Below are 25,149 nucleotides of genomic sequence, written 5' to 3' on the forward strand. Positions count from 1 at the left end.
AGTTCAGAACTGTTAAGCACCCAGTGCATGGGGCAGTGCGTTCGAAAACTATCTCTGTCACCTCTGGGAACTGTGTTGCTTCAAACCCAGATTGAAGGTTTTGAAACCTTCTTCCTCTGCGAGCTGCAAGAATTTAACTGCAGGACCTCATTAATATTTTTTTCTTCCATTTCCCACCCAGCTGCTGGCCAGATTGACAGGCTAGCTGGCTGCCGGGTGGGAAAGCCAGCGGCAGGAGAACACAGCTGGGGATCCTTGGGGATGGTCCCGGCAATCTGGAGAGATCGGAGCTTGTTGGGGTTCGGATTCCAACAATTGGGAGGGAGGACCGGGGATGGGATGGCTGGGGAGGGGGGCAGGGGGGCTGAGGGTTAGGGGAGACTGGGTTGGGCTGGGGGAGGGGGCTGGGCTGGGAGGTGGGGCTGGGTTACGGGAGGGAGTCTGGGGGTGGGGGATCTGGGCTGGAGGAGAGGGTCTGGGCTGGGGGAGGGATGCTAGGGGGGACCCCCTGGCTTCCAACTGCACTGTGGGAGCCTGATTTAAATATTATGATGAAGTGTTCCGCCTCTCCAAGACGGGACACTCTCACGGCACGTTACCCGCACGTTACCTGTCAGCATACGCATACACAATGGGTTGGAAACGCATTCCCCAATTTCACATTTTTAACCCCCGCACTTCCAATCTGCTCCCACCCTTCATGGGTAGCAGGGATTGGGGAGGTTAATATCGTTCAATAGTTGTCAAAGTGAAAACTTTAATTCCCCAATACTGATACCCTTCAATTTGGTAGACACTAAAAAAAAAATTAGGACATATAAAATAGAGAATAGAACAATGAGTTGTGATAATTGTTAATAAATTCTTTAAATTTAGTCAAAATGTTATACCTTTTGATTAAGAAATTAGCAGGTGAACAGTACAAGAAAATCATGATCTGGCCCAGCATGCCCATTTGAAAAGTCATCTATTTAAAAGATGTTACTTGCCAATTTTGTTGAAAAGCTCACTAAAACTCTCCCCACCCTCCACCACTAGTGCTTATGTATTTAGCCAGATAGTTCTCCCATGGGGAAGAAATTTGGGAGCGCCCCGTTTGGGGCACTAACTTTTGAAAGCTGGAAAAATTAGTGTCAGGCACTAATAATTCTCAGCTTCTTTAAATTCGGCGCTGGCGCTCCAGGAAGGAAGTGGAGCACTAAAGTAAGCTCTACCACTTCCCATGCAGCGCTGCTGGATCCGAGGCTCCTTCCCTCCCTTAAAGGAAAGGGCCATCGCTGCAGACTCTGCATTAGGATGAGTCAGCTGGTCCCTGATGGCAGCTGTGATCCGACCGATTGGCCCCAAGCACTCCAGCAGATTGCCGGGCTGGTCGATTGTGGCTGAAGAAAAATCGTAAAAATTTACATTATGCACTGGAACAATTTTTCTACTTATCTCACCAACATCCCCTTTAACTTGCACCCCCAAAGCTCCCGGCCTCCCAAACTTGGCTTCCTGTAGCTGTCGCCCGGCGATACTGCAGAGACTGGAACTGAAGTTCGGATCTGGGGCACTACCGGGGCAATGCGCAGGACAATGACATCATGATCACCGGGCACATGAGAATCTCTCAGCCTATTTAGCAGAAGTTGTTTCTTTCGCTGTGCCCAGACGGTAAGTAGTTAGGGTTCTGTTATCGCCCCCCCTCGGAGACGATAATGGGAGGCGCTAAGGAGGTCAATTTCTAGGCCCATATATCTAATCTTAGGAAGTCATACACCATTATTTCATAAGATCTGACAAAGTGATTTTATTTTACTCATGTCTCAATCAGAGTTTAAGAACACAAGGATTGATATAATAGGATATTTTCAGAATGCGTATCTTCTAAAGGAATTCCAAATCTGTTAAGAAAAAGACTCTTACCAGATGTGAACAACCCAAGTACGTGTATGTGCACCTTCTAATAGTTTATGGATTAAAAATTAGAATGATGTATTCTGTATTATAATAGTGATTCCAGAGCACTGTAAGGTCAGATCAGACATGTACTTTTAATACCACTTTGAAATCAATCATAAGGGCTAGAAATTCGGTTTTCAGCGAAAATTGTATTTTATTGCCAAAATTACCATTTTCACTTCGCTATCGCTATCAGGCCGGAAATTCAACTTTTAATTTGCGCAGCGGTAAAAAGTGACGTTGCTCGAGAATTCGCGGTGCAAATGCCAACTTTAGTCCGAGGCCGATACTGCTGCAAGAGAGGCCTTGGGAGGGCGGAAAAACACCAAAAAATAAATTGGAAAAAAAAAATTTACAAGACACTTATCTATCGAATCGCTGATAAAGAATTAAAAAATAAAAACTTTAACTTATCTTTTTGCAGATCTTCATACTTACCGCTGCTGGCAGGGCTGCACGGCAGGTTTTTCCCTGTCAGTATTCTGAACGCAGAATACAGGTGCAGAGAGAGCCAAATTTTGGGCCAAAACACTATTTCGACTGTTGCACGACGGCGCTCCTCATTCAGCGGTACGTGGAAAGTGCCGTCGCATTAAGGTGCTCGAGGATCCCGCCGACCGGGTTTCCACCAAAAAAGGTGAAATAGCACCAAAAACCCGGTCGCAAAATCGCCGACTTTATAGCCCAAAGGGCTAGAATTTCCCCAAATAACAATATCATCGTTTTTTGATGTTATTTGCGATTAATGACTTTTTTTCCCGCCGAAATAATGGCAAAAAATAAAGGCCTAAAATTTGACAAACATTTTGTAACATTTGGCGAAGCGTTACAAAAAGCGCCGTTTTTAATGACAAAAATGAACTTTTCTGCGATTAAAAAAACCCCACCCGTTCTGCACATGACCGTTTTTCACGTGACGGTGCGGCCATGCATGCGCAGTACACTTCCAGGTCTGAATCAGCCATTTTTAAAGGGGATTTAAAGTTCCAGGAGAGTGCTCCATACTTCAACACAGGTGCTGCAAGAACAAAAATGCAGGATGATTTGGGAAGGAAGAGGGCGAGGAAGTTTATCCAGGACGCAAATGAGGCCCTGGTTGGCGCTGTAGAGAGAAGATGGGGCCAGATTGCAAAGAAGGGTAAAGGGAAACTGCATCCATCTGCCATGAAAGAAGTATGGAAATGCATGGCCGAGCAGGTTTTCTCTGTGGACTCCATCATGAGGACCCATCACCAGTGCAGCAAGAGGTGGCTTGACCTTTGCGGGACAGCCAGAGTAAGTAATATTTTTATTTATGCACTCCAATTACATAAATTGTAAATGTGACACGTCTTGGTATCGCTAGGCTTCCGATCTTCACATATTATAAAGACTGCTTTTTTTCTGCACTGCACTTCGCTATTTTTATGATGAATGTTGTGCAAGTAAAGAGACATTAAGACTATCACTTAATTAAATGCACACAGTATGGTATAAGTGCTTTGATTACTATCTATGTGGGCCACAACAGCAGAAGGCCCCTCTCTTAAAAATTTCTACTGCCATTTTTTCAGAAAACGTTGCCCCATATCCAGCGAAATCAACGGAAAACTGGTGGCGGTCCGGCAATACGGTTCCCAATTACTCATCTGGAAAGTCGTACGGCAGGTCTGATTGGTGCGTCGCAGAGATCGACTACCCGTGCGGATGTTGAGCCCACGTTGGAGTGAGGGTAAGTCCAGCAAAATCCACAGTCATGGTTGGCCCAATGTTAAGTACTGTATGGGTTGGCTTTGGTTTATGTGATGTACTATCCATCGGTTAAGCTTCGGTTTATGTGATGTACTGTCGGTCGTCGTGGTCCTTCAAATGAGCCTGCGCTATGTGAGCCTACTCATGTCACCGTGCCCCTCCCCTGCTGCTAACCAGTCATCTGTTCTTTTATATTTTGCAGATGATTCAGAAACATCCAATAATGGGGAAGACCCCACCAGCTCACCAGAAGCAGCATTCGAGGACACCGACCTCAGCCATTTTGATGAACCCCCACAGGAGGAGGAGGAACAAATGGATACAGTGGGGGGGTTGGGGGTGTTGTTGTTGAGTGTGGAGGAGGGCACGCAGGCATAAAGGCCTTCATCTGCAACCAGCAGTACGGACTGGCGGGGGACCGGGACATTCCCCGGTTACACAACATCCAAACTCGCGGGTCCCAGTGGGTTGCAGCAAAGCACACCCAGGGCTGTCTATGCGAAGGCTACGTCGGCAAGACCGCTCTGCCGAAATGCAGGCTGAACAGAAAATACAGTTGAGCGTCCCAAATCCGGCAACCTCGGGACCGAGGCCGAGCCGGTTTTCGTGTTTTTCCGGACTTCGGAACGTGTTTCTGATGTACGAAATCCAGAAACACTCGAGCCCAGGTTCAGGTGTTTCTGGATTTTGGAACATCAGTAAGTGACGGGCCCTGCCAAGGATGTCATTGTCGGACGGGGCCCCACCAAGGAGGTTGTCGTCGGGCGGGCCCTGTCGAGGTTGTTGTCGGGCCGTGTTCAGGCGGGCCGGCAAGGAGACCCCGAAGTCGGGCAGTGGCGAGGAGGTGTTCGGGCGGGCCGGTGAGGAGGCCCCGAGGCCGGGCAGTGGCGAGGCCCCGAGGTCAGCATGGTTATCCGGTCCGGATTCCGGAACATTTTACGGATTCCGGACGACCCTGCCATGGATCGTCCTGGAGTCTGGATTCCGGAACATTCTGGATTCCGGAAATCCGTATTTTGGACGCTCAACCTGTAGTAGATTTGAGGGAGAGGGTCCAGCTCACCAAATCGCTCCTCGAGGCCAGGGTGGGATCACGGGAAGCATCGCAACACTATCTGCTGACATTAGGGAGGGCATGTTGGGAAGCATTGCAGTACTTACTATCTACAGAGCTTAGGGAGGGCATGTCGCAGATAGTAGCTGCAACGCGCGACAACACCGAAGCTGTCACTACACAGTCTCAACTGATGCCACTCCAATCCTCAGACCAACCTTACCAGCCAGTGTTCAAGCTGAGCAACAGGATGAACACTCCAAAGCCAGGACTTCCACAGCCCCAGCTTCTCGAGGGCTTCCATTGCCGTCTCCTTTGTCTGTCCCCCAACAAGTGCAGCACCCTTCCCGCAATACTAATAAAAAACAGCTTAGAGTCACCAAGACTAGGGGTAAGCAAGCCTGCGGTTATGGGCAAGACTAATGCCAAAAGCAAAAGAGGGCAGGGGGGTTTAAATTAGTGGGGGGGGGGGGGCGGGGGGAGCGGAGAGGTGGCTGCAGCTGAAGTTTCTTTGCTGCTGTGGTTGTTGTTCTTGCTGTTTTGCTATTCTTCTTTTGTTGTTGTTGTCGTGGTTGGTTGTTTGCTTTATTGTTATTTAAGTGACGTTAATTTAAAAGTTTAAAATAATACTATATTTTTTTATTAAAGTTAAGAAAGTTGCTTTTAAGTACAAATGTTTAATAAATTTCAAATTATTTTTTCAACTAAACCAAACGCATTCGCAATGTCCTTAAATGTCCTTAAAAACAAAGTAAAAATTCACAAAAGCCTCAATCTGTCAAACTCAGCCTTTCCTCCAAAAGCTTTCATTCACTGAACTGTAGCTCCGTTTTTCAAGATGGCGCCATTATCGACGATTTTATAAGACAAGGTTTTTTGTGCGGTATTTATCACGGTCCTTAAAAATTTCATTATTGGCCAAATTCAGAAAAACAGTGATATGGTTATTTTTGACGTCTAATGATGTCACAAAAACGGTTTTGAAAAAAGGTGGTCGTTGTTTTTTAATGATGGCGTTATATCACTGGCCAAATGCGCAAAATGGCGTTAAATTTTTTTAACGACAAAGAAACACTTTTAACGTGAAAAAATGGAGTTAAATCGTGCGTTATCCTGGCCAAATTCTGGCCCTAAGAGTTTACACACTCAATATTATACCAGGGAGTCTTACCCAGTCTGGTTTACACACGACTCCAGTTCAAAGCTACATGGTCAACTCTTAATTCCCACTGAAGTGGTCCAGTAAGCCACTCACTTTTGCAGTGATTTTTTAAAAACAATTAAAAATTCAGCCCACCACCTTCTCAGGACGATGAGGGACAAGCTATAAATGTGACCTTGCCGGTGTTGCTTAAATCCCGAAAACAAATGGGGAAAAAAACAAACACAGTACTGCCATTATTTCAGTTTTAAACTACAATACTGCAAGTATCAGCTGTGTAAATGATAAAGTCAAGAATGGTTTCAAGTATGTCCATTTTAAAAAGAAAGCTGAATTTAATAAGAATGTACTGGTCAAGGCTGGTGAAGATTAATGTCACACAATTCAGCTTTCCACAAGAATAGCTAATTCCTGTTTTCCTTTTGTATGGTGTTACGATGAAAACTAAAGATCATTTACTATGTGTACTCAAATTCAGATTATTAATTTCTTCAGGAGAAAAACATATATATGTTATTAATAATTGTTTAGTGAAGATTCAATATACCATCTTCAGGTTAAGTGAGGCAGCAAGCTAGGATTAACATATAACCAGACAGACAGACAGCATTGCACATAAATCAGTGCTTGTTGTGCTGGTTCAGGAATTACAACCTCAACTAAATTCTGAAGTATATCTCATGTACTGTCCTCCCTGGTGACATAGCTTCTATAATAAACTGGGTTATGATGTGCTACAATGGAGATTATGGGTAATTTTAACATTTGAGCGATAAACCGGGTGATTTTGGATCTGCTGTATCCAATGACTTCAAAGGAAAGGAAAATTGGGTGGGGTGTATAGCGGACGGCTGATTCAATATTGTCTGTTTTACGCCATCACTAAAAGCTAAAAATTACCCCCATTGTACCAGAGATAAAAGATTATGCCCCTGATGACCACCAAGGCGATGTTCCTAATCTTAGCTATGTCACCATGGGTGATAATGCTCTGAGCAGAGGTCAGGCATTTCCACACACAGAATAGAGGAAACTTGTAGATAACATAATCCCGGGCTGCTCCCATACACAGTCCATTCAGTAGCTGCCTTCAATAAATTGCAAGGAATATTTAAAAACGGCATTCCCTAGAATAGTGAGGAGAAAAATGCCTCGAGAATAAGAAATCTCACCCTCAACAATCCTTGAGTGAGATTAATAATGGGAAGGAAAAACATTGAGGGCGGGATGGGAAAGAGAGCAACACACCCTCAGAAAGACATCATCATCATAGGCAGTCCCTCGGAATCGAGGAAGACTTGCTTCCACTCTTAGCATGAGTTCGTAGGTGACTGTACAGTCCAATACGAGAACCACAGTCTCTGTGACAGGTGGGGCAGACAATGGTTGAAGGGAAAGGGGTGCGGAGTCTGGTTTGCACGCTCTTTCCGCTGCCTGTGCTTGATTTCTGCATGCTCTCGGCGACGATATTCGAGGAGCTCAGCGCCCTCCCGGATGCACTTCCTCCACTTAGGGCGGTCTTTGACCAGGGACTCCCAGGTGTCAGTGGGGATGTCGCACTTTATCAGGGAGGCTTTGAGGGTGTCCTTGTTATGTTTCCGCTGCTCACCTTTGGCTCATTTGCCGTGGACAAGTTCCGAGTAGAGCGCTTGCTTTGGGAATCTCGTGTCTGGCATGTGAACTATGTGGCCTACCCAGCAGAGCTGATCAAGTGTGGTCAGTGCTTCGATGCTGGGGATGTTGGCCTGGATGAGGACGCTAATGTTGGTGCGTTTGTCCTCCCAGGGGATTTGTAGGATCTTGCGGAGGCATCGTTGGTGGTATTTCTCCAGCGACTTGAGGTGTCTACTGTACATTGTCCACGTCTCTGAGCCATATAGGAGGGCGGGTATTACTGCAGCCCTGTAGACCATGAGCTTGGTGACAGTTTTGAGGGCCTGGTCTTTAAACACTCTTTTCCTCAGGCAGCCGAAGGCTGCACTGGCGCACTGGAGGCGCTGTTGGATCTCGTCGTCAATGTCTGTTCTTGTTGATAGGTGGCTTCCAAGATAAGGGAAGTGGTCCACGTTGTCCAGGGCCGCGCCATGGATCTTGATGTCTGGGGGGCAGTGCTGTGCAGCGAGGACAGGCTGGTGGAGGACCTTTCTCTTACTGATGTTTAGCGTAAGGCCCATGCTTTTGTACACCTCAGTAAATACATCGACTATGTCCTGGAGTTCAGCCTCTGTGTATGCACAGATGCAGGTGTCGTCCGTGTACTGTAGCTCGACGACAGAGGTCTTGGACCCGGCCTGGAGACGGCGAAGGTTGAACAGCTTCCCACTGGTTCTGTAGTTTAGTTCCACTCCAGCGGGGAGCTTGTCAACTGTGAGGTGGAGCATGGCAGCGAGGAAGATTGAAAAGAGGGTTGGGGCGATGACGCAGTCCTGCTTGACCCCGATCCGGATGTGGATTGGGTCTGTGATGGATCCGTTGGTAAGGATCACAGCTTGCATGTCATCGTGGAGCAGGCGGAGGATGGTGACGTACATTTTGGGGCATCCAAAACGGAGGAGGATGCTCCATAGACTCTCGCGGTTGACAGTGTCAAAGGCCTTTGTAAGGTCGAAGAAGGCCATGTATAAGGGCTGGCGCTGTTCCCTGCATTTTTCCTACAGCTGTCGTGCTGCAAAAATCATGTCCGTTGTGCCCCGGAGGGGACGGAATCTGTACTGCGACTCCGTGAAGAGCTCCTCGGCCATGGGGAGAAGACAATTGAGGAGGATTCTAGCACCGACTTTCCCAGTGGCTGATAGCAGGGAGATTCCTCTGTAGTTGCTGCAGTCACACTTGTCCCCTTTTTTAAAGATGGTCACGATCACTGCATCTCCAAGATTTCCCAGCATGCTCTCCTCCCTCCAGATGAGAGAGATGAGGTCATGTATTCGTGCCAGCAGTGCCTCTCCACCATACTTCAATGCCTCAGCAGAGATTCCATCCGCTCCCATAGTCTTGTTGTTTTTTTAGCTGTCTTATGGCTTTTTCTACCTCGTACAGTGTTGGGGTCTCACTGAGGTGGTGGCGGATAGCACGCTGCGGAATGGAGTCGAGAACACTCGAGTCAAAGGCAGAGTCTCGATTGAGGAGATCTTCGAAGTGCTCCTTCCATTGGGTCCTGACTGCCTCGTGTCCTTGACAGTGTTTCCCCATTATTGGCCAGCAGTGGGACGGGGCCTTGTATGTTTGGACCGTAGGTGGCCTTGACTGCGATGAAGAATCCTTGGACATCATGGCTGTTGGCTAGCTGCTGTGTCTCCTGTGCTTTCTCCATCCCCCATCTGTTCTTTAGGCCCCGGGTTTTTTGTTGGACCTCAGCCTTTAGCCGTCTGTAATGCTGCTTTGCTGCTCCTGAGTTGGGTTGTTGTTTAAGGCTCAGAAATGCCCTGCGCTTGCAATCTATTTGCTCTTGAATCTCCTGGTCATTCTCATCAAACCAGTCCTGGTGTTTCCTGGTTAAGTGACCGAGTGTCTCTTTGCAGGCACTGGTTATGGAGGCCTGGAGGACAGACCAAGCACTGTGGGCATTCTGCGTCTCGGGGTCATCAAGGCACGCCAGGTTAGCTGTGAGGCGCTGACAGTAAAGGGCTCTCTTAGCTGGGTCCTTAAGTGCCCCGGCATTGACTTTTTTGCATCACTGCTTCTGCTGCCCCCTTCGCTTTGGGGCTATGTTGATGTCAATGATGGATCGGATTAGGCGGTGGTCCGTCCAGCAGTCGTCAGCTCCTGTCATGTTGCGGGTGATGCGCACATCCTTGCGATCCCTGGCTTCGACGATGACATAGTTGAGCAGGTGCCAATGTTTGGAGCGAGGGTGTTGTCATGATGCCTTGTATTTGTCCTTCTGGCGGAACAAGGTGTTGGTGATGACAAGTTCATGCTCTAGACATTTTGTCAGGAGTAGGGCACCGCTGGATTTGGCTTTCCCTATCCCCTCTCTGCCAATCATGCCTCCCCAGAGGTTTGTGTCCTTGCCGACTTTGGCGTTGAAGTCGCCGAGGAGGATCAGTTTGTCGCCCGCGGGGACGCAGGTCAGGGATTTTGAGGTTGGAGTAAAAACCCTCTTTGGCCTCATCTGTTGCATCGAGTGTTGGGGCGTAAGCACTGATGACTGTGGCGCACTGGTTCCGGGATAAGGGTGAGTCGAAGAGTCATGAGGCATTCATTAGCCCCGAAGGGAGAGTCTTTGAGGCGGTCGACCAGCTCGTTTTTGATGGCGAAGCCAACTCCATGGAGGCGGCATTATGCCTCTGGTTTCCCTTTCCAGAAAAAGGTGTAACCTCCAACTTGTTCCTTGAGCTGGCCTTCCCCTGCCCGCCGGGTCTCACTTAGGACGGCGATGTTGATATCAAAGCATCTAAGTTCCCAGGCAACTATGGCGGTGCGGCGTTCCGGTCTGTCGCTGTTGGGGTTGTCCATGAGGATCCTGATGTTCCAAGTCCTGAACTTCATGTCAGAGAAATGGCCTCTTCATATTAATAGTGTTTCTTTTTTTAAAAACAAATCTTCAAAGTACATTTGATAGTTTTCTTCCTTTAATAAGGCTTTTAGGGCTGAATTTTCATTTGGATTGCGCCTCTGTTAATGCCCCGGAGGGGTGGTAATGGGTCGCTAAATGCTTACCGCCTGGGTGGGCCAGCTTCCAGCACCCCACTGGGAAATTTGGTGATGGTTTGGCGACGGCGCTGGGCAGTACCACCTGGGAGCGTCGCGCTGGTGTGCAATGCCTCTGGTTTCGACAGCAATGTGATATTTGGTTGGAGTGGCACCCGTAGCGAGACCGCCAGAGAAAGCTGCAGTCAGAGCTGTTCCGCCGGCGGTGGGGAAGGAATGACTGCATGTGGTAAGTGTAATTGTTTTTTTTTGTTTTCTTTTTGTGATTTATCTTTATTTGGGGTGAGTAATATATTGGGAATGTTTTTTGTGCCGATTTTTTTTCCAGGGAGGCCGCTCTTAGGGTGCTACGAATCCAGCTCTTTAGCAATGGATATTCAGTAGCTCACCCGGCCTAGCGCCCCAAGTAAAGTGTGGAACGCTTCCCTTAGTGCTCCGCTCCACTGTCAGGGCCCGGCTGCTGAATTTTGTGGCTGCGACGCAAACCATTTCCCAGCGCTAAATTTATCCATCACCTGACATTACCGCCTCTAAAAACCCTCAACCAAAAATCCAGCCCAAAGGGAGTAAACCTTTAATTAAGGTTTTAAAAGACTTTAATAAAAGCATGTGTAACTTGTTAAGTTAAGGTTTCTGGATGGTAACGCTGGGGAATGGAACACTCCGAGGATTGGAATGGTAAGTGTACTTCCAGGGTAGAGCTCTCTCTGCATTGCTGGCACAGAGACTTTGAGCATGCCTTATTTGTTAACTGCAGCAGTTCTAGTTCATGGAAAACAAAATGATGCAACATTATCACTATCTGAAGGATCAACATATATCTGTTGTTACTTCTCTCGACACCAATGTACAGACAGAATGCAGTAGCTTTGTTGACTAATTCTGCCACCTATTTTTATATCTATTTAGATCATTTAAAGTTCGGAGTTTAATGACCAGTTATCCAGTGATAAGGAACTGCAAAGTTTAGACGTGGTATGCTATAACTAAATGACACCAGATTTGTTCCAAGATGATACTTTCATGTAAATTGGTCCAAACGTTCACAATCCCAGTTTTAGAAAAGCCCTCTTTGCTGCATCAATTTGTGCTTTATCATTTTCCAGACTGCTTAACCTGAAGAAATCTCTGAAGGAGTGTGGAATTAGTGACAACAACACTGAATTTTGGGGCAGTACTGTTCTGCTGACTCATGTGCTCTGGCCTGTGTTAGATGGTTATACAGACATTAAAGAATGAAAGGTTGGAGAGGGATAAACTTTTATCCTCAGGTGTGGGTAGTATTTGAACCCACATCTGAGAGGGGTCAACAGTGCTCTTATCAACTATGTCACCTAATCACGTTAAAAGATTTTAGTATGCAAGTTATTTTCAAATAAAGGTTGAACAAAATGTAAACACATTTAAAAAAATGAGTAATTTCCCAAGCAAATATCTTTTAAACAACAGGAAGATGGTAATGATGTCCATAAGAAATGACAACTTTTAAAAAGGACACAAAAGCATGCAATCCATGTACAGAAAAGACATAGCATAGAAAAAGCTTTACCTTCCAGCAGCCAACACGTCAAACTCATTTTGCTTCCAGCCAAACTGCAATAAAATATAAACTCAGGATGTTACTAAAACTTGAAATAAAATGAGGAAAGAAAAGGCAACAGGAATGAAAGAAAATGCGTTGACCCAATTATAAGCATAGTACAATGAACAAGCTCCAGAAATAAACAATCAGCTGATTAGCTATATAAATCCTCAAGATGATATCCTTTTTTGAAAAGTAAAATGTAAAACAACAGGAGAGAAAATGTGCATCTGCAGTTAAGCACGTACTGCACAGCAATTAGCTCCAACTCTTGGTAACAAAACCTTGATAATTCTTATTATGTATTCCTCTGCTGGAGGGACCAAACAGGACATTTTGGTAACATGGTAGTACCTGGATGGGGTTATGTAGCTTCAAAAAATAGAAACATGAAAGCTAATAAGATGTCTTTTCATTTAATAGATGCACAAAAAATAGTGCGGGAAATCTGAAATAAAAACCGAAAATGCTGGAAAATGACTGGCCAATCAATGTCTCAATGAGAGTAATAGGTTTGTGACTATTCACTAACATTTCTAATGAAGCGTCACGCCCAAAATGATAATGTCTCTTTTTCGGATGCTGATCGATTTGCATAGCCAGCATTTTCTGTTTTTATTATCTTCTATTTATTCTTTTCATTCATTAAAATCTACTTGCAAATTTATATTAGCAGAATGGTTTCTTAAAATTTGACACCACACCTGGGGGAAAAAGATGGCCATCAAATCTTTTCTAATACTAGAAGGCTGCAGCACTGTTAAGAGTAGAATTCTGCCGCAGAATACATCAGAGGGAATCTTCAACTTCAGTGGGGGCGGAAAACTGGCCGTATCAAGAGTCAATGGAAATGAAAATCAGATGAGGTATATAATGGGGGGAAAGGCAATCAAATAACTACCAGTTTTATGCCCCTGAAGTTGAAAGATACCCTCATCATAATTGCTGATGCGATGTTGAGCAGCTCTTTGCATTAACATTTTCCCATGTTTATCACCAATAATATATTATTTCTTACTATTACACATCATTTCTAAATACTACTTATGATTACATTGCAACACACCTATGATCAATCTATATTTACCAGAAAGAAGGATTTGAGATCAAATATTTTATTATAATCATTGCAATTCAACAGTTGAACAACCTACACTACTTTCTGATGCTAAATCTTATTTGATTTAGTAAATACCATCATGCAGAATGCTAATTTAAAGTGGCACTTAATAGGTACAGTACCAGACTTACTGAATGAATAGGATCTTGATTAGTGTGGAAGTTTAAAAACTTGCATAAATTCTAAGCATCATTTTGTGGCTTGTGTGAAGATTGCAGTTGCATAAATGTTCAACTTGCACAACAGCAAAAAAGTCAAACTGGTTCTTGCATGGGCACAAAAGTACATCCACCACAAAAGCACCTCATTGATGCATCATATTGTGCAGCAAAACATTTACTCACATAGGCAAGGCTACAGCACATGGAACATACTTTTTGAATCTGTGACAGTGAGAAACGTTCTTATAATTTTTGAAACAAATATTTCACTACTAACAAGTATTAAGATTCTTTACTGGGATGTAGCTTGTTTTGGAGTTCTTTTTAGATGCTTTTGGCGTTGTTATACATGTAAACTTGTATTTAATCTGTACAGCCATCAGAGGGCTCATCCCCTGGAGTCCCAAGGGATCCCATAATTCCTTGGAGACCTGCAATAAAAGACTAAGGTCACACTTTACTTTGAGCTCACAGTGTTCAGTCTGACTCTTCCTCCATACATAACTGGCGACGAGATACAGATAGTGAACCCAAAGATGCAGAGAACAGTGGGCATCCTGGAGAAATTTTCGGAGGGAGATGATTGGGAAACTTTTGTGGAGCGACTCGACCAATACTTCGTGGCCAATGAGCTAGATGGGAGAAGAGATCGCTGCCAAGCAAAGGGCGATCCTCCTCACCGTCTGTGAGGCACCAACGTATGGCGTCATGAAGAATCTGCTTACTCCAGCGAAACCCATGGAGAAATCATAGGATGATTTGTGCACACTGGTCCGAGGGCATTTGAAGTCGAAGGAAAGCGTTCTGATGGTGAGGTACCGGTTCTACACCTACAAAAGGTCTGAAGGCCAGGAAGTGGCGGGTTATGTCACCGAGCTAAGACACTTGCAGGACATTGCGAATTTGAAGGACATTTGGAGCACATGCTCAGGGACTTTTTCGTACTTGGCATTGGCCATGAAACCATACTTCCCAAACTTTTGACTGTAGAGACCCCAACCTTGAGTAAGGCCATAGCGATAGCACAGGCGTTCATTGTCACCAGTGACAATATGAAGCAAATCTCTCAGCACACAAGTGCTGTTACAAGTACTGTGAACAAAGTGATGTTGTTTTCAAATCGCAATGTACAGGCAGGTCACACATGCCTGCAGCTGCACATCCGCAGATGCCTCAGAGTCCACCATCAAGGATGATAAATGCAAGGCCATTAACACCTTGTTGGCGCTGCGGGGGTGATCATCGTTTCCATTCATGCCGATTCAAAGGGTGTGTTTGCAAGGGCTGTGGAACAATGGGACACCTCTAGCGTATGTGCAGGCAAGCTGCTGATCCTGTTAAGCCTGCAAACCACCATGTTGCAGAGGAGGACAAACCCACAGAGGATCACGACGAACCAGAGCCTCAGACCGAGGAGGCAGAGGTACATGGGGTGCACACATTCACCACGAATTGTCCCCCGATAATGTTGAACTAAATGGACTCCCGGTGTCAATGGAACTGGATATGGGCATGAGCTAGTCCATTATGGGCAAAAAGACTTGCGAAAGATTGTGGTACAACAAGGCCTCAAGGTCAGTCTTAACTCCAATTCGTATGAAACTAAGAACTTACACAAAACAACTGATTCCCGTAATCGGCAGTGCTACCGTAAAGGTCTCCTACGATGGAGCGGTGCACAAGCTACCACTCTGGGTGGTACCGGGCGATGGTCCCATGCTGCTTGGCAGGAGCTGGCTGGGAAAGATACGCTGGAACTGGGATGGCGTCGGAACGCTATCGCCCGCTGATGACACTTCGTGTGCCCAGGTCTTAAACAAGTTCCCTTCACTGTTCGAACCAGGCATCGGGTAATTCCAAGGAGCAAAAGTGAAAATCCAACTAATTCCGGGGGCATGACCCTTCCATCACAAGGTAAGAGCACTACCGTACATGATGAGAAAAAGGGTAGAGATCGAGCTAGACCGGCTGCAACGAGAGTGCATCATTTCACCGATCGAGTTCAATGAGTGGGCCAGCCCGATCGTTTCTGTCCTCAAGGGAGACGGCACCGTCAGAATCTGTGGCGATTACAAAGTAACTATCAATCATTTCTTCCTGCAGGACCAATACCCCCTGCAAAAGGCCGACGACCTCTTTGCAACGCTGGCGGGAGGAAAGACGTTCACGAAGCTGGATCTGACTTCAGCCTACATGACGCAGGAACTGGAGGAATCATCGAAGGGCCTCACCTGTATCAACACGTACAAAGGTCTTTTTATTTATAACAGATGCCCGTTTGGAATTCGATCAGCGGCGGCGATATTCCAGAGAAACATGGAAAGCTTACTGAAGTCAGTCCCGCATACCGTGGTCTTCCAGGACGACATCTTGGTCACAGGTCGGAACACAGTCAAGCATCTGCAGAACCTGGAGGAGGTTCTTAGTCAACTCAACTGCATAGGGCTCAGGTTAAAACGCTCGAAGTGCGTTTTCCTAGCGCCTGAAGTGGAGTTCTTGGGAAGGAGGATTGCGGCGGACGGCATCAGACCCACCAAAAACGCGAAGACGTAGGCAATCGAGAACGCACCGAGGCCACAGAACGTGACGGAGCTGCGGTCGTTTCTGGAACTCCTGAACTACTTTGGTAACTTCTTACGGGGTCTCAGCACACTGTTAGAACCACGGCATGTCTTACTATGAAAAGGGGACGAATGGGTTTGGGGCAAAAGCCAAGAAAATGCCTTTGTAAAAGCGAGAAAATTGTTATGCTTAAACAAATTGCTTGTGTTGTATGATCCATGTAAGCGTTTGGTACTAGCATGTGATGCGTCGTTATATGGCGTCGGGTGTGTTTTGCAACAAGCTAGTGACTTCGGGAAACTGCAACTGGTTGCTTATGCATCCAGGAGTCTGTCTAAGGCTGAGAGAGCCTACAGCATGATTGAGAAAGAAGCGTTAGAGTGTGTCTATGGGGTAAAGAAAATGCATCAATACCTGTTTGGGCTAAAATTCGACTTGGAAACTGACCATAAGCAACTCATATACCTGTTTTCCGAGAGTAAAGGGATAAATACCAATGTATCGACCCGCATCCAGAGATGGGCGCTCACATTGTCCGCATACAACTACGCTATCTGCCACAGGCCAGGCACAGAAAACTGCGCCGATGTTCTCAATAGGCTGCCATTGCCCACCACGGGGGTGGAAATGGCGCAGCCCGCAGATCTATCCATGGTTATGGAAGTATTTGAGAGTGAGAAATCACCCGTCACTGCCCGGCAGATCAAAACCTGGACGAGCCAGGACCCCTTATTATCCCTAGTCAAAAGCTGTGGGCTTCACGGGAGCTGGTCCAGTGTCCCAGTGGAAATGCAGGAATTCATAAAGCCGTTCCAGCGGCGCAAAGATGAAATGTCTATACAGGCAGACTGCCTTCTGTGGGGCAATCGAATAGTGGTCCCCAAGAAGGGCAGAGATACCTTCATCAATGATACCTTCACAGTACCCACTGAGGCATCGTAATGATGAAAGCGATAGCCAGATCCCACGTGTGATGGCCCGGTATCGATGCGGACTTAGAGTCCTGCGTTTACAGATGTAATACATGCTCGCAGTTAAGCAATGTACCCAGGGAGACGCCGCTAAGTTTATGGTCTTGGCCCTCTAAACCGTGGTCTGGGGTACACGTCGACTATGCAGGCCCGTTCTTGGGAAAAATGTTCCTTGTGGTTGTAGACGCATACTCCAAGTGGATTGAATGTGAGATAATGTCAGCTAGCACGTCCGCTGCCACTACTGAAAGCCTGCGGGCCATGTTTGCCACACACGGCCTACCTGATGTCCTGGTGAGTGACAATGGGCCATGTTTTACCAGTGCTGAGTTCATAGAATTCATGACCCGTAATGGCATCAAACATGTCACATCTTCCCCAGTTAAACCAACGTCCAATGGTCAGGCAGAGAGAGCAGTGCAAACCATCAAGCAAGGCTTGAAGAGGTAACTGAAGCCTCACTGCAGACTCATCTATCCCAAATCCTGCTTAGCTACCGCACGAGACTCCGCTTGCTCACGGGGATCCCATCTGCTGAACTATTCATGAAAAGAGCACTTAAGACAAGGCTCTCGTTAGTTCACCCTGATCTACATGAACAGGTAGAGAGCAGGCGGCTTTAACAAAGTGCATACCATGATAGCGCAAATGTGTCATGCGAGATTGAAATCAATGATCCTGTATTTGTATTGAATTATGGACAAGGTCCCAAGTGACTTCCCGATACTGTTGTGGCCAAAGAGGGGAGCAGGGTGGCAAGAGGGACAGAAGTTCTATGCATCGCCAGGAATAAAACAGAAAACAAAGAAGCATCCTACTATAAAATGCTTAAGTCCTGCATAAAAAAGCAAGAGCGAGACGAAGGCAATCTTTTCCCTTAAGATATTAATTTCAACCTGACATTTCTTTTGCTCTTTTTGAATGCTGTAGAACAGACCTGGAACAAAAAAAACTCAATGAGTTTGGAAGTAAGTTTAGATAGATCAGGAAAGTTTAGACAGATATGAACAGAGAGAAACTCCATAAAATATTTTTTGAGGTCCATTGGGCATGGCGGGGCGGGGGAGGGGGGGGGGGGCGGGGGAGCGGGATGGGAGTGGGGGTGTTAATTATTCTTTCTGTTCCATGATCTGTACAGGAATCATCATCACTGGGGAAGCAGAGACTAATGGTGAGGACACAGGAATGGAAAAGAAGAAAATAACACCCCCAACAGTGACTTGAGATAACATGCCACCAAAGCAAACATCTACCGATGACGCAAGATCTACCCAAGAGTGTAGGGTAAGGTGTGTCTAAAGACCGGATTTGTGAACTGCAGATGTACTGAGAAATGTAGGGGCACAATCATCTACAAAACACGCATAGCTGGAATCATACCTAACACAAAGGAAGATGGTTGTGATTGTTGGAAGTCAATCATCTCAGCCCCAGGGACATCACTGCAGGAGGTCCTCAGGGCGGTGTCCTAGGCCCAATAATCTTCAGTTGCTTCATCAATGACATTTCCCCCTTCGCAAGGTCAGAAGTGGGGATGTTCACTGATGATTGTACAGCTTCGAGTTGGCCATCGACCATTTTTAAAGAGCCAGTTGTGTGTGTGACAATGTTGAGTGCTATGTGAGAGCAGTGGAAAAATCGAATCTGCAGCAATACAAGATGCAACACGGTGCAAGGAGCAAGGATTTCTTACAGGAAGAAATGGAGGCACTAGTTACTGTGATTGAGAACAGATAGCAGGAGCTGGACACCAGCAGAGGGCACATAAAAGTTCCACCCAAAGAAATGAAGAAACGCTGGAACCAAGTTGCAGAAGAGTACTGTGCAATGGTGACCACCACGCGATCTGGAGGCCAGTGTAAAAGAAGTGGCAGGATCTTGGTCAAGTAGTTAGTGTAAGTAATATTTTCATTTATTCAATAGAATTGCAATTGTAAATGTGACCAGCTGTATATGGCCCACCCAGCAGAACGACACCCTCTTTTAAAAAATTAGGTTTTCATCTTTGCAGAGTAAGGTGGCACATAATAAAAGGGAAAGAACTCGAACAGAAGGAGGCCCAGCAAATCTGCAGCCACTGACACACTTGGAAGAGAGGGTCGCTGCTTTGATGGGTCCTGCCTGGAGAAAAGCAATCACCACTGCACAACCTGGGCCCACACTCGAGGGACAGGGTAAGTCCTGCAAATTCATCGTGGTCCTTCAAATCAGCCTGCTGCCTGGCCTGCACTGTGTGAGCCTACTCATGCCACCCATCCTGCCCCCTCCTCTGCTGCTAACCATTTGATTGTTCTGTTATATTTTGCAGAACTTGAGGCCAACCCTGATGATGCAGAAGAAGATTCAGATGCGGACGAGCCTGAAGAGGAGAACATTTTCCAATCCAACCCTCCAGACCAAGAACAAGTGGGTGAGGGGAGGGGGAGGGGATGGAGCTGGATGAAGCTCCCACTGTTGTATTGACTTTGGAGGAGGTGCTGCCCATGGAGGTAACAGCCCCTTCCAGGACTAGTGGTTTGAGTGTTGGTGGGACATTCCATGGTTTCACACCTTCCGAGGTTGCAGGTCCCAGTGGTGTGGTGCAGCGAGGCACACCCAGGGCCCCATCTTCCGAGGTTGCGGGTCCCAGTGGTGAGGTGCAGCGAGGCACACCAAGGGCCCGACCGTCCCAGGCTGCGGGTCCCAGTGGTGGGGTGCAGTGAGGCACATCTGTGGGGAGGAGGGGAAGGAGAGCTCGACCATGCTCCCCTGAGGTGCAGGATCTAACAGATGTGGTTCAGAGATGTAATTGAATGCAGAGAGCATTGACCTTACCTAATCACTCCTGGACACGATCAGTGGGGTGAGTGAAGAGGTAGCGGGACTGTCGGGAGAAGTAACAGCAATGACACGAGAAATGGGAATGATGTCCGGGACCATCCGTGAGGGAATAGTGGCCATGAGGGAGGGAATGTCAGAGGTAGTGTAAACACTGTCACTGACCATGAGGGAGGGAAGTGTATCCGCCTCCAGCTCCTGACGGACCGCATTGCGGAATTGGAGTTGAGGGTGGATTCACTCTGGAGCATCCACGATGCTGAGAATGACATGAGTAGCACGTGTAGCGAGTTGGTCTTACCGCAGGTAAAGGGTCCACAGCCAGATAGGGAATGGAAGACCAGCGGGAAGAGCAGTGCAAGGAAGGTAGTGCAGAGGTCCCCTGCGGTCATCCCCCTGCAAAACAGATACACCACTTTGAGTACTGTTGAGGGGGATGACTCATCAGGAGAGGGCAGCAGCAGCCAAGTTCATGGCAGCGTGGCTAGCTCTGCTACACAGGAGGGCAGTAAAAAGAGTGAGAGAGCGATAGTGATAGGGGATTCAATTGTAAGGGGAATATATAGGCGTTTCTGCGGCCGCAACCGAGACTCCAGGATGGTATGTTGCCTCCCTGGTGCAAGGGTCAAGGATGTCTCGGAGCGGGTGCAGGACATTCTGAAAAGGGAGGGTGAACAGCCAGTTGTCGTGGTGCACATTGGTACCAACGAAATAGGTTAAAAAAAAAGGGATGAGGACCTACAAGACAAATTTAAGGAGCTAAATTAAAAAGTAGGACCTCAAAAGTAGTAATCTCGGGATTGCTACCAGTGCCACGAGCTAGTCAGAGCAGGAATCGCAGGATAGCTCAGATGAATACATGGCTTGAGCAGTGGTGCAGCAGGGAGGGATTCAAATTCCTGGGGCATTGGAACCGGTTCTGGGGGAGGTGGGACCAGTACAAACCGGACGGTCTACACCTAGGCAGGACCGGAACCAATGTCCGAGGATGAGTGTTTGCCAGTGCTGTTGGGGAGGAGTTAAACTAATATGGCAGGGGGATGGGAATCAATGCAGGGAGACAGAGGGAAACAAAATGGAGACAGAAGCAAAAGACAGAAAGGTGATGAGTAAAAGTGGAGCGCAGAGAAACCAAAGGCAAAAAACAAACAGGGCCACTGTACAGCAAAATTCTAAAGGGTCAAAGTGTAATAAAAAAGAAAGCCTGAAAGCTCGGTGCCTCAATGCGAGGAGTATTCGGAACCCAGGAGAGGGCTCTGAGCTAGTTAGAGTGGGTGAGAGCTCAGATGAACAGGACCCCAAGAAAGAATGCAAAAGACAGGAGGCAACAGAGCAGAGTAGCACTGGGGTAAGTGTAAACCACAAGGTGATAGGAAGGGACAATATGTATGAATATAAAGGGGCTGCAGGAGGGGTCAAAACTAAAAATCATGGTTTAAAAACTAGTATTAAAACACTCTACCTAAATGCACGCAGCATTCGAAATAAAGTAAATGAGGTGACGGCACAAATCATTACAAATGGGTATGATTTGGTGGCCATTACAGAAACGTGGTTGCAGGGTGGCCAAGGCTGGGAATTAAACATACAGGGGTATCTGACAATTCGAAAAGATAGACAAGAAGGGAAAGGAGGTGGGGTAGCTCTGTTAATAAAGGATGATATCAGGGCAGTTGTGAGAGATGATATTGGCTCTAATGAACAAAATGTTGAATCATTGTGGGTGGAGATTAGAGATAGTAAGGGGAAAAAGTCACTGGTGGGCGAAGTTTATAGGCCCCCAAATAATAACTTCACGGTGGGGCGGACAATAATCAAGGGAATAATGGAGGCAGGTGAAAAAGGAACAGCAGTAATCATGGGGGATTTTAACCGATATATCGATTGGTCAAATCAGATCGCACGGGTTGCCGTGAGGAGGAATTCATAGAATGCATTCGGGATTGTTTCTTAGAACAGTATGTTACAGAACCTACAAGGGAGCAAGCTATCTTAGATCCGGTCCTGTGTAATGAGACAGGAATAATAAACGATCTCCGAGTAAAAAATCCTCTCGGAATGAGTGATCACAGTATGGTTGAATTTGTAATACAGATTGAGGGTGAGGAAGTAGTGTCTCAAACGAGCGTACTATGCTTAAACAAAGGGGACTACAATGGGATGAGAGCAGAGTTGGCTAAAGTAGACTGGGAACACAGACTAAACAGTGGCACAATTGAGGAACAGTGGAGGACTTTTAAGGAGCTCTTTAATAGTGCTCAACAAAAATATATTCCAGTGAAAAAGAAGGGCGGTAAGAGAAGGGATAACCAGCCGTGGATAACCAAGGAAATAAAGGAGAGTATCAAATTAAAAACCAATGCGTATAAAGTGGCCAAGGTTAGTGGGAAACTAGAAGATTGGGAAAATTTTAAACGACAGCAAAGAATGACTAAGAAAGCAATAAAGAAAGGAAAGATAGATTACGAAAGTAAACTTGCGCAAAACATAAAAACAGATAGTAAAAGCTTTTACCGATATATAAAACGGAAAAGAATGACTAAAGTAAATGTTGCTCCCTTAGAAGATGAGAAGGGGGATTTAATAATGGGAAATGTGGAAATGGCTGAGACCCTAAACAATTATTTTGCTTTGGTCTTCACAGTGGAAGACACAAAAACCATGCCAAAAATCGCTGGTCACGGGAATGTGGGAAGGGAGGACCTTGAGACAATCACTATCACTAGGGGGGTAGTGCTGGACAGGCTAATGGGACTCAAGGTAGACAAGTCCTCTGGTCCTGATGAAATGCATCCCAGGATATTAAAAGAGATGATGGAAGTTATAGCAGATGCATTCGTTATAATCTACCAAAATTCTCTGGGGAGGTACCAGCGGATTGGAAAGCAGCTAATGCAACGACTCTGTTTAAAAAAGGGGGCAGACAAAAGGCAGGTAATTATAGGCCGGTTAGTTTAACATCTGTAGTGGGGAAAATGCTTGAAGCTATCATTAAGAAAGAAATAGCGGGACATCTAGATAGGAATAGTGCAATCAAGCAGACGCAACATGGATTCATGAAGGGGGAATCATGTTTAACTAATTTACTGGAATTCTTTGAGGATATAACGAGCATGGTGGATAGAGGTGTACTGATGGATGTCGTATATTTAGATTTCCAAAAGGCATTCGATAAGGTGCCACACAAAAGGTTACTGCAGAAGATAAAGGTACGTGGAGTCAGAGGAAATGTATTAGCATGGATCGAGAATTGACTGGCTAACAGAAAGCAGAGAGTCAGGATAAATAGGTCCCTTTCGGATTGGAAATCGGTGGTTAATGGTGTGCCACAGGGATCGGTGCTGGGACCACAACTGTTTACAATATACATAGATGACCTGGAAGAGGGGACAGAGTGTAGTGTAACAAAATTTGCAGATGACACTAAGATTAGTGGGAAAGCGGGTTGTGTGGAGGACACAGAGAGGCTGCAAAGAGAGTTAGATAGGTTAAGCGAATGGGCTAAGGTTTGGCAGATGGAATACAATGTCGGAAAATGTGAGGTCATCCTGCTTGGAAAAAAACACAGTAAAAGGGAATATTATTTGAATGGGGAGAAATTACAACATACTGCGATGCAGAGGGACCTGGGGTCCTTGTGCATGAATCCAAAAAGTTAGTTTGCAGGTGCAACAGGTAATCAGGAAGGCGAATGGAATGTTGGCCTTCATTGCGAGAGGGATGGAGTACAAAAGCAGGGAGGTCCTGCTGCAACTGTACAGGGTATTGATGAGGCTGCACCTGGAGTACTGCGTGCAGTTTTGGGCACCTTACTTAAGGAAGGATATACTAGCTTTGGAGGGGGTACAGAGACGATTCACTCAGCTGATTCCGGAAATGAGGGGGTTACCTTATGATGATAGATTGAGTAGGCTGAGCCTTTACTCATTGGAGTTCAGAAGGATGAGGGGTGATCTTATAGAAACATTTAAAATAATGAAAGGGATAGACAAGATAGAGGCAGAGAGGTTGTTTCCACTGGTCGGGGAGACTAGAACTAGGGGGCACAGCCTCAAAATACGGGGGAGCCAATTTAAAACCGAGTTGAGAAGGAATTTCTTCTCCCAGAGGGTTGTGAATCTGTGGAATTCTCTGCCCAAGGAAGCAGTTGAGGCTAGCTCATTGAATGTATTCAAATCACAGATAGATAGATTTTTAACCAATAAGGGAATTAAGGGTTATTGGGAGTGGGCGGGTAAATGGAGCTGAGTCCACGGCCAGATCAGCCATGATCTTGTTGAATGGCGGAACAGGCTCGAGGGGCTCGATGGCCTACTCCTGTTCCTAATTCTTATGTTCTTATGTTATGCTCTTATGAATGTTGCAGGTAGTTCAGACAGTTTTGCTCAACATGAGGGATGGAATGTTGCAGGTCGTTGAGACACTGTCAGGGCGCATGAGGGATGGCATGTTGGAGTTAGCTGCTGCAATAAGGGAACACGCCCAGACCCCGCGCCCATTGACAGAATCAACTGTCACTCCAATCCCCACACCAGCTTCTGAAGAGCCCAAAGCTGGGCCCTCCAACTTGCCGCCTGGGCTCCCCAAATTGCTCCCAGCTGCCGACGCCCCCCCCTACCCCCCCGCCCCCCACAACAGGTGCGCAGTACCCGAGATCTGAGAAGGAATAAGCTTGGTACCAAGCCCAGAAACGCCTGTGGGCAGGGGTGTTGGAGGGTCCAAGGCCAAGTACAACGGGCGGTCTTAGAATAAGGTGAAGGAGAGATGGGTGCAGCCTTTCTTTGCTGCTGTTGTTGTTATTAATATTGTTGTTACTGTTATAACTTTTCTCAAATTAAAACTTTTTTTGTAAGTTATGTAAATTTACAAGTTTAAAAGTTTGTAAGTGATCTTAATATTTTTAAGTGATCTTAAAGTTTGTAAGTGATCTTAACTGAAAACTTTAAAGTTTGATACAAGAATATTTTTATTAAAGTTAAGTTAAGTACAAACAAATGTTTGTTAAACTTTTGAATAAAATATATTTTAAATTATAACCCTTACGACTGCTGCTGAAATATGGCAGATATAATGCTCTCACGTAGGATGAACGCATCATGGGTGCTCCCAGGGTATTTTGCATCAACTGACATGATGCGATGCATGTCATCATACATGAGCTGCACATTGACGGAGTGGAAGCCTTTTCTGTTCCTGTACATCTTGGAATCCTCCAAAGGTGCTCACAAGGCAATGTGGGTACAATCAATGCAATCCTGTACCTTTGGGAAGCCAGCAATCCTAGAGAAGCCCACAGCCCTGTCATGAATTGCTTGGATGGTCACGGGGAACTTTATATAGTCATTCCTCCGCGCATATGCTCATCTGCCGTGTGCATACATGTGTTGCATGTTGA

The 25,149-nt window shown here is 46.2% G+C and overlaps 1 protein-coding gene across 7 annotated transcripts in view; it reads right to left on the minus strand.

Annotated features, from left to right (window-relative positions):
- Positions 1 to 25,149, minus strand: part of lratb.1 (lecithin retinol acyltransferase b, tandem duplicate 1) — a 309,269-nt gene that overhangs the window by 173,641 nt on the left and 110,479 nt on the right. For 6 of the 7 annotated variants that reach the window (XM_070871411.1, XM_070871416.1, XM_070871410.1 and 3 more), the window contains one exon: positions 12,091 to 12,134. The exons of the other annotated variant lie outside the window; for it this stretch is intronic. In XM_070871411.1, coding sequence (XP_070727512.1) covers positions 12,091 to 12,134 — 44 coding nt within the window. The remainder of the gene's footprint in view (positions 1 to 12,090; positions 12,135 to 25,149) is intronic. 7 annotated transcript variants of the gene reach the window in all.

Source organism: Pristiophorus japonicus, chromosome 2 (genome assembly GCF_044704955.1).
Source record: "Pristiophorus japonicus isolate sPriJap1 chromosome 2, sPriJap1.hap1, whole genome shotgun sequence".
Taxonomy (NCBI): Eukaryota; Metazoa; Chordata; class Chondrichthyes; family Pristiophoridae; genus Pristiophorus; species Pristiophorus japonicus.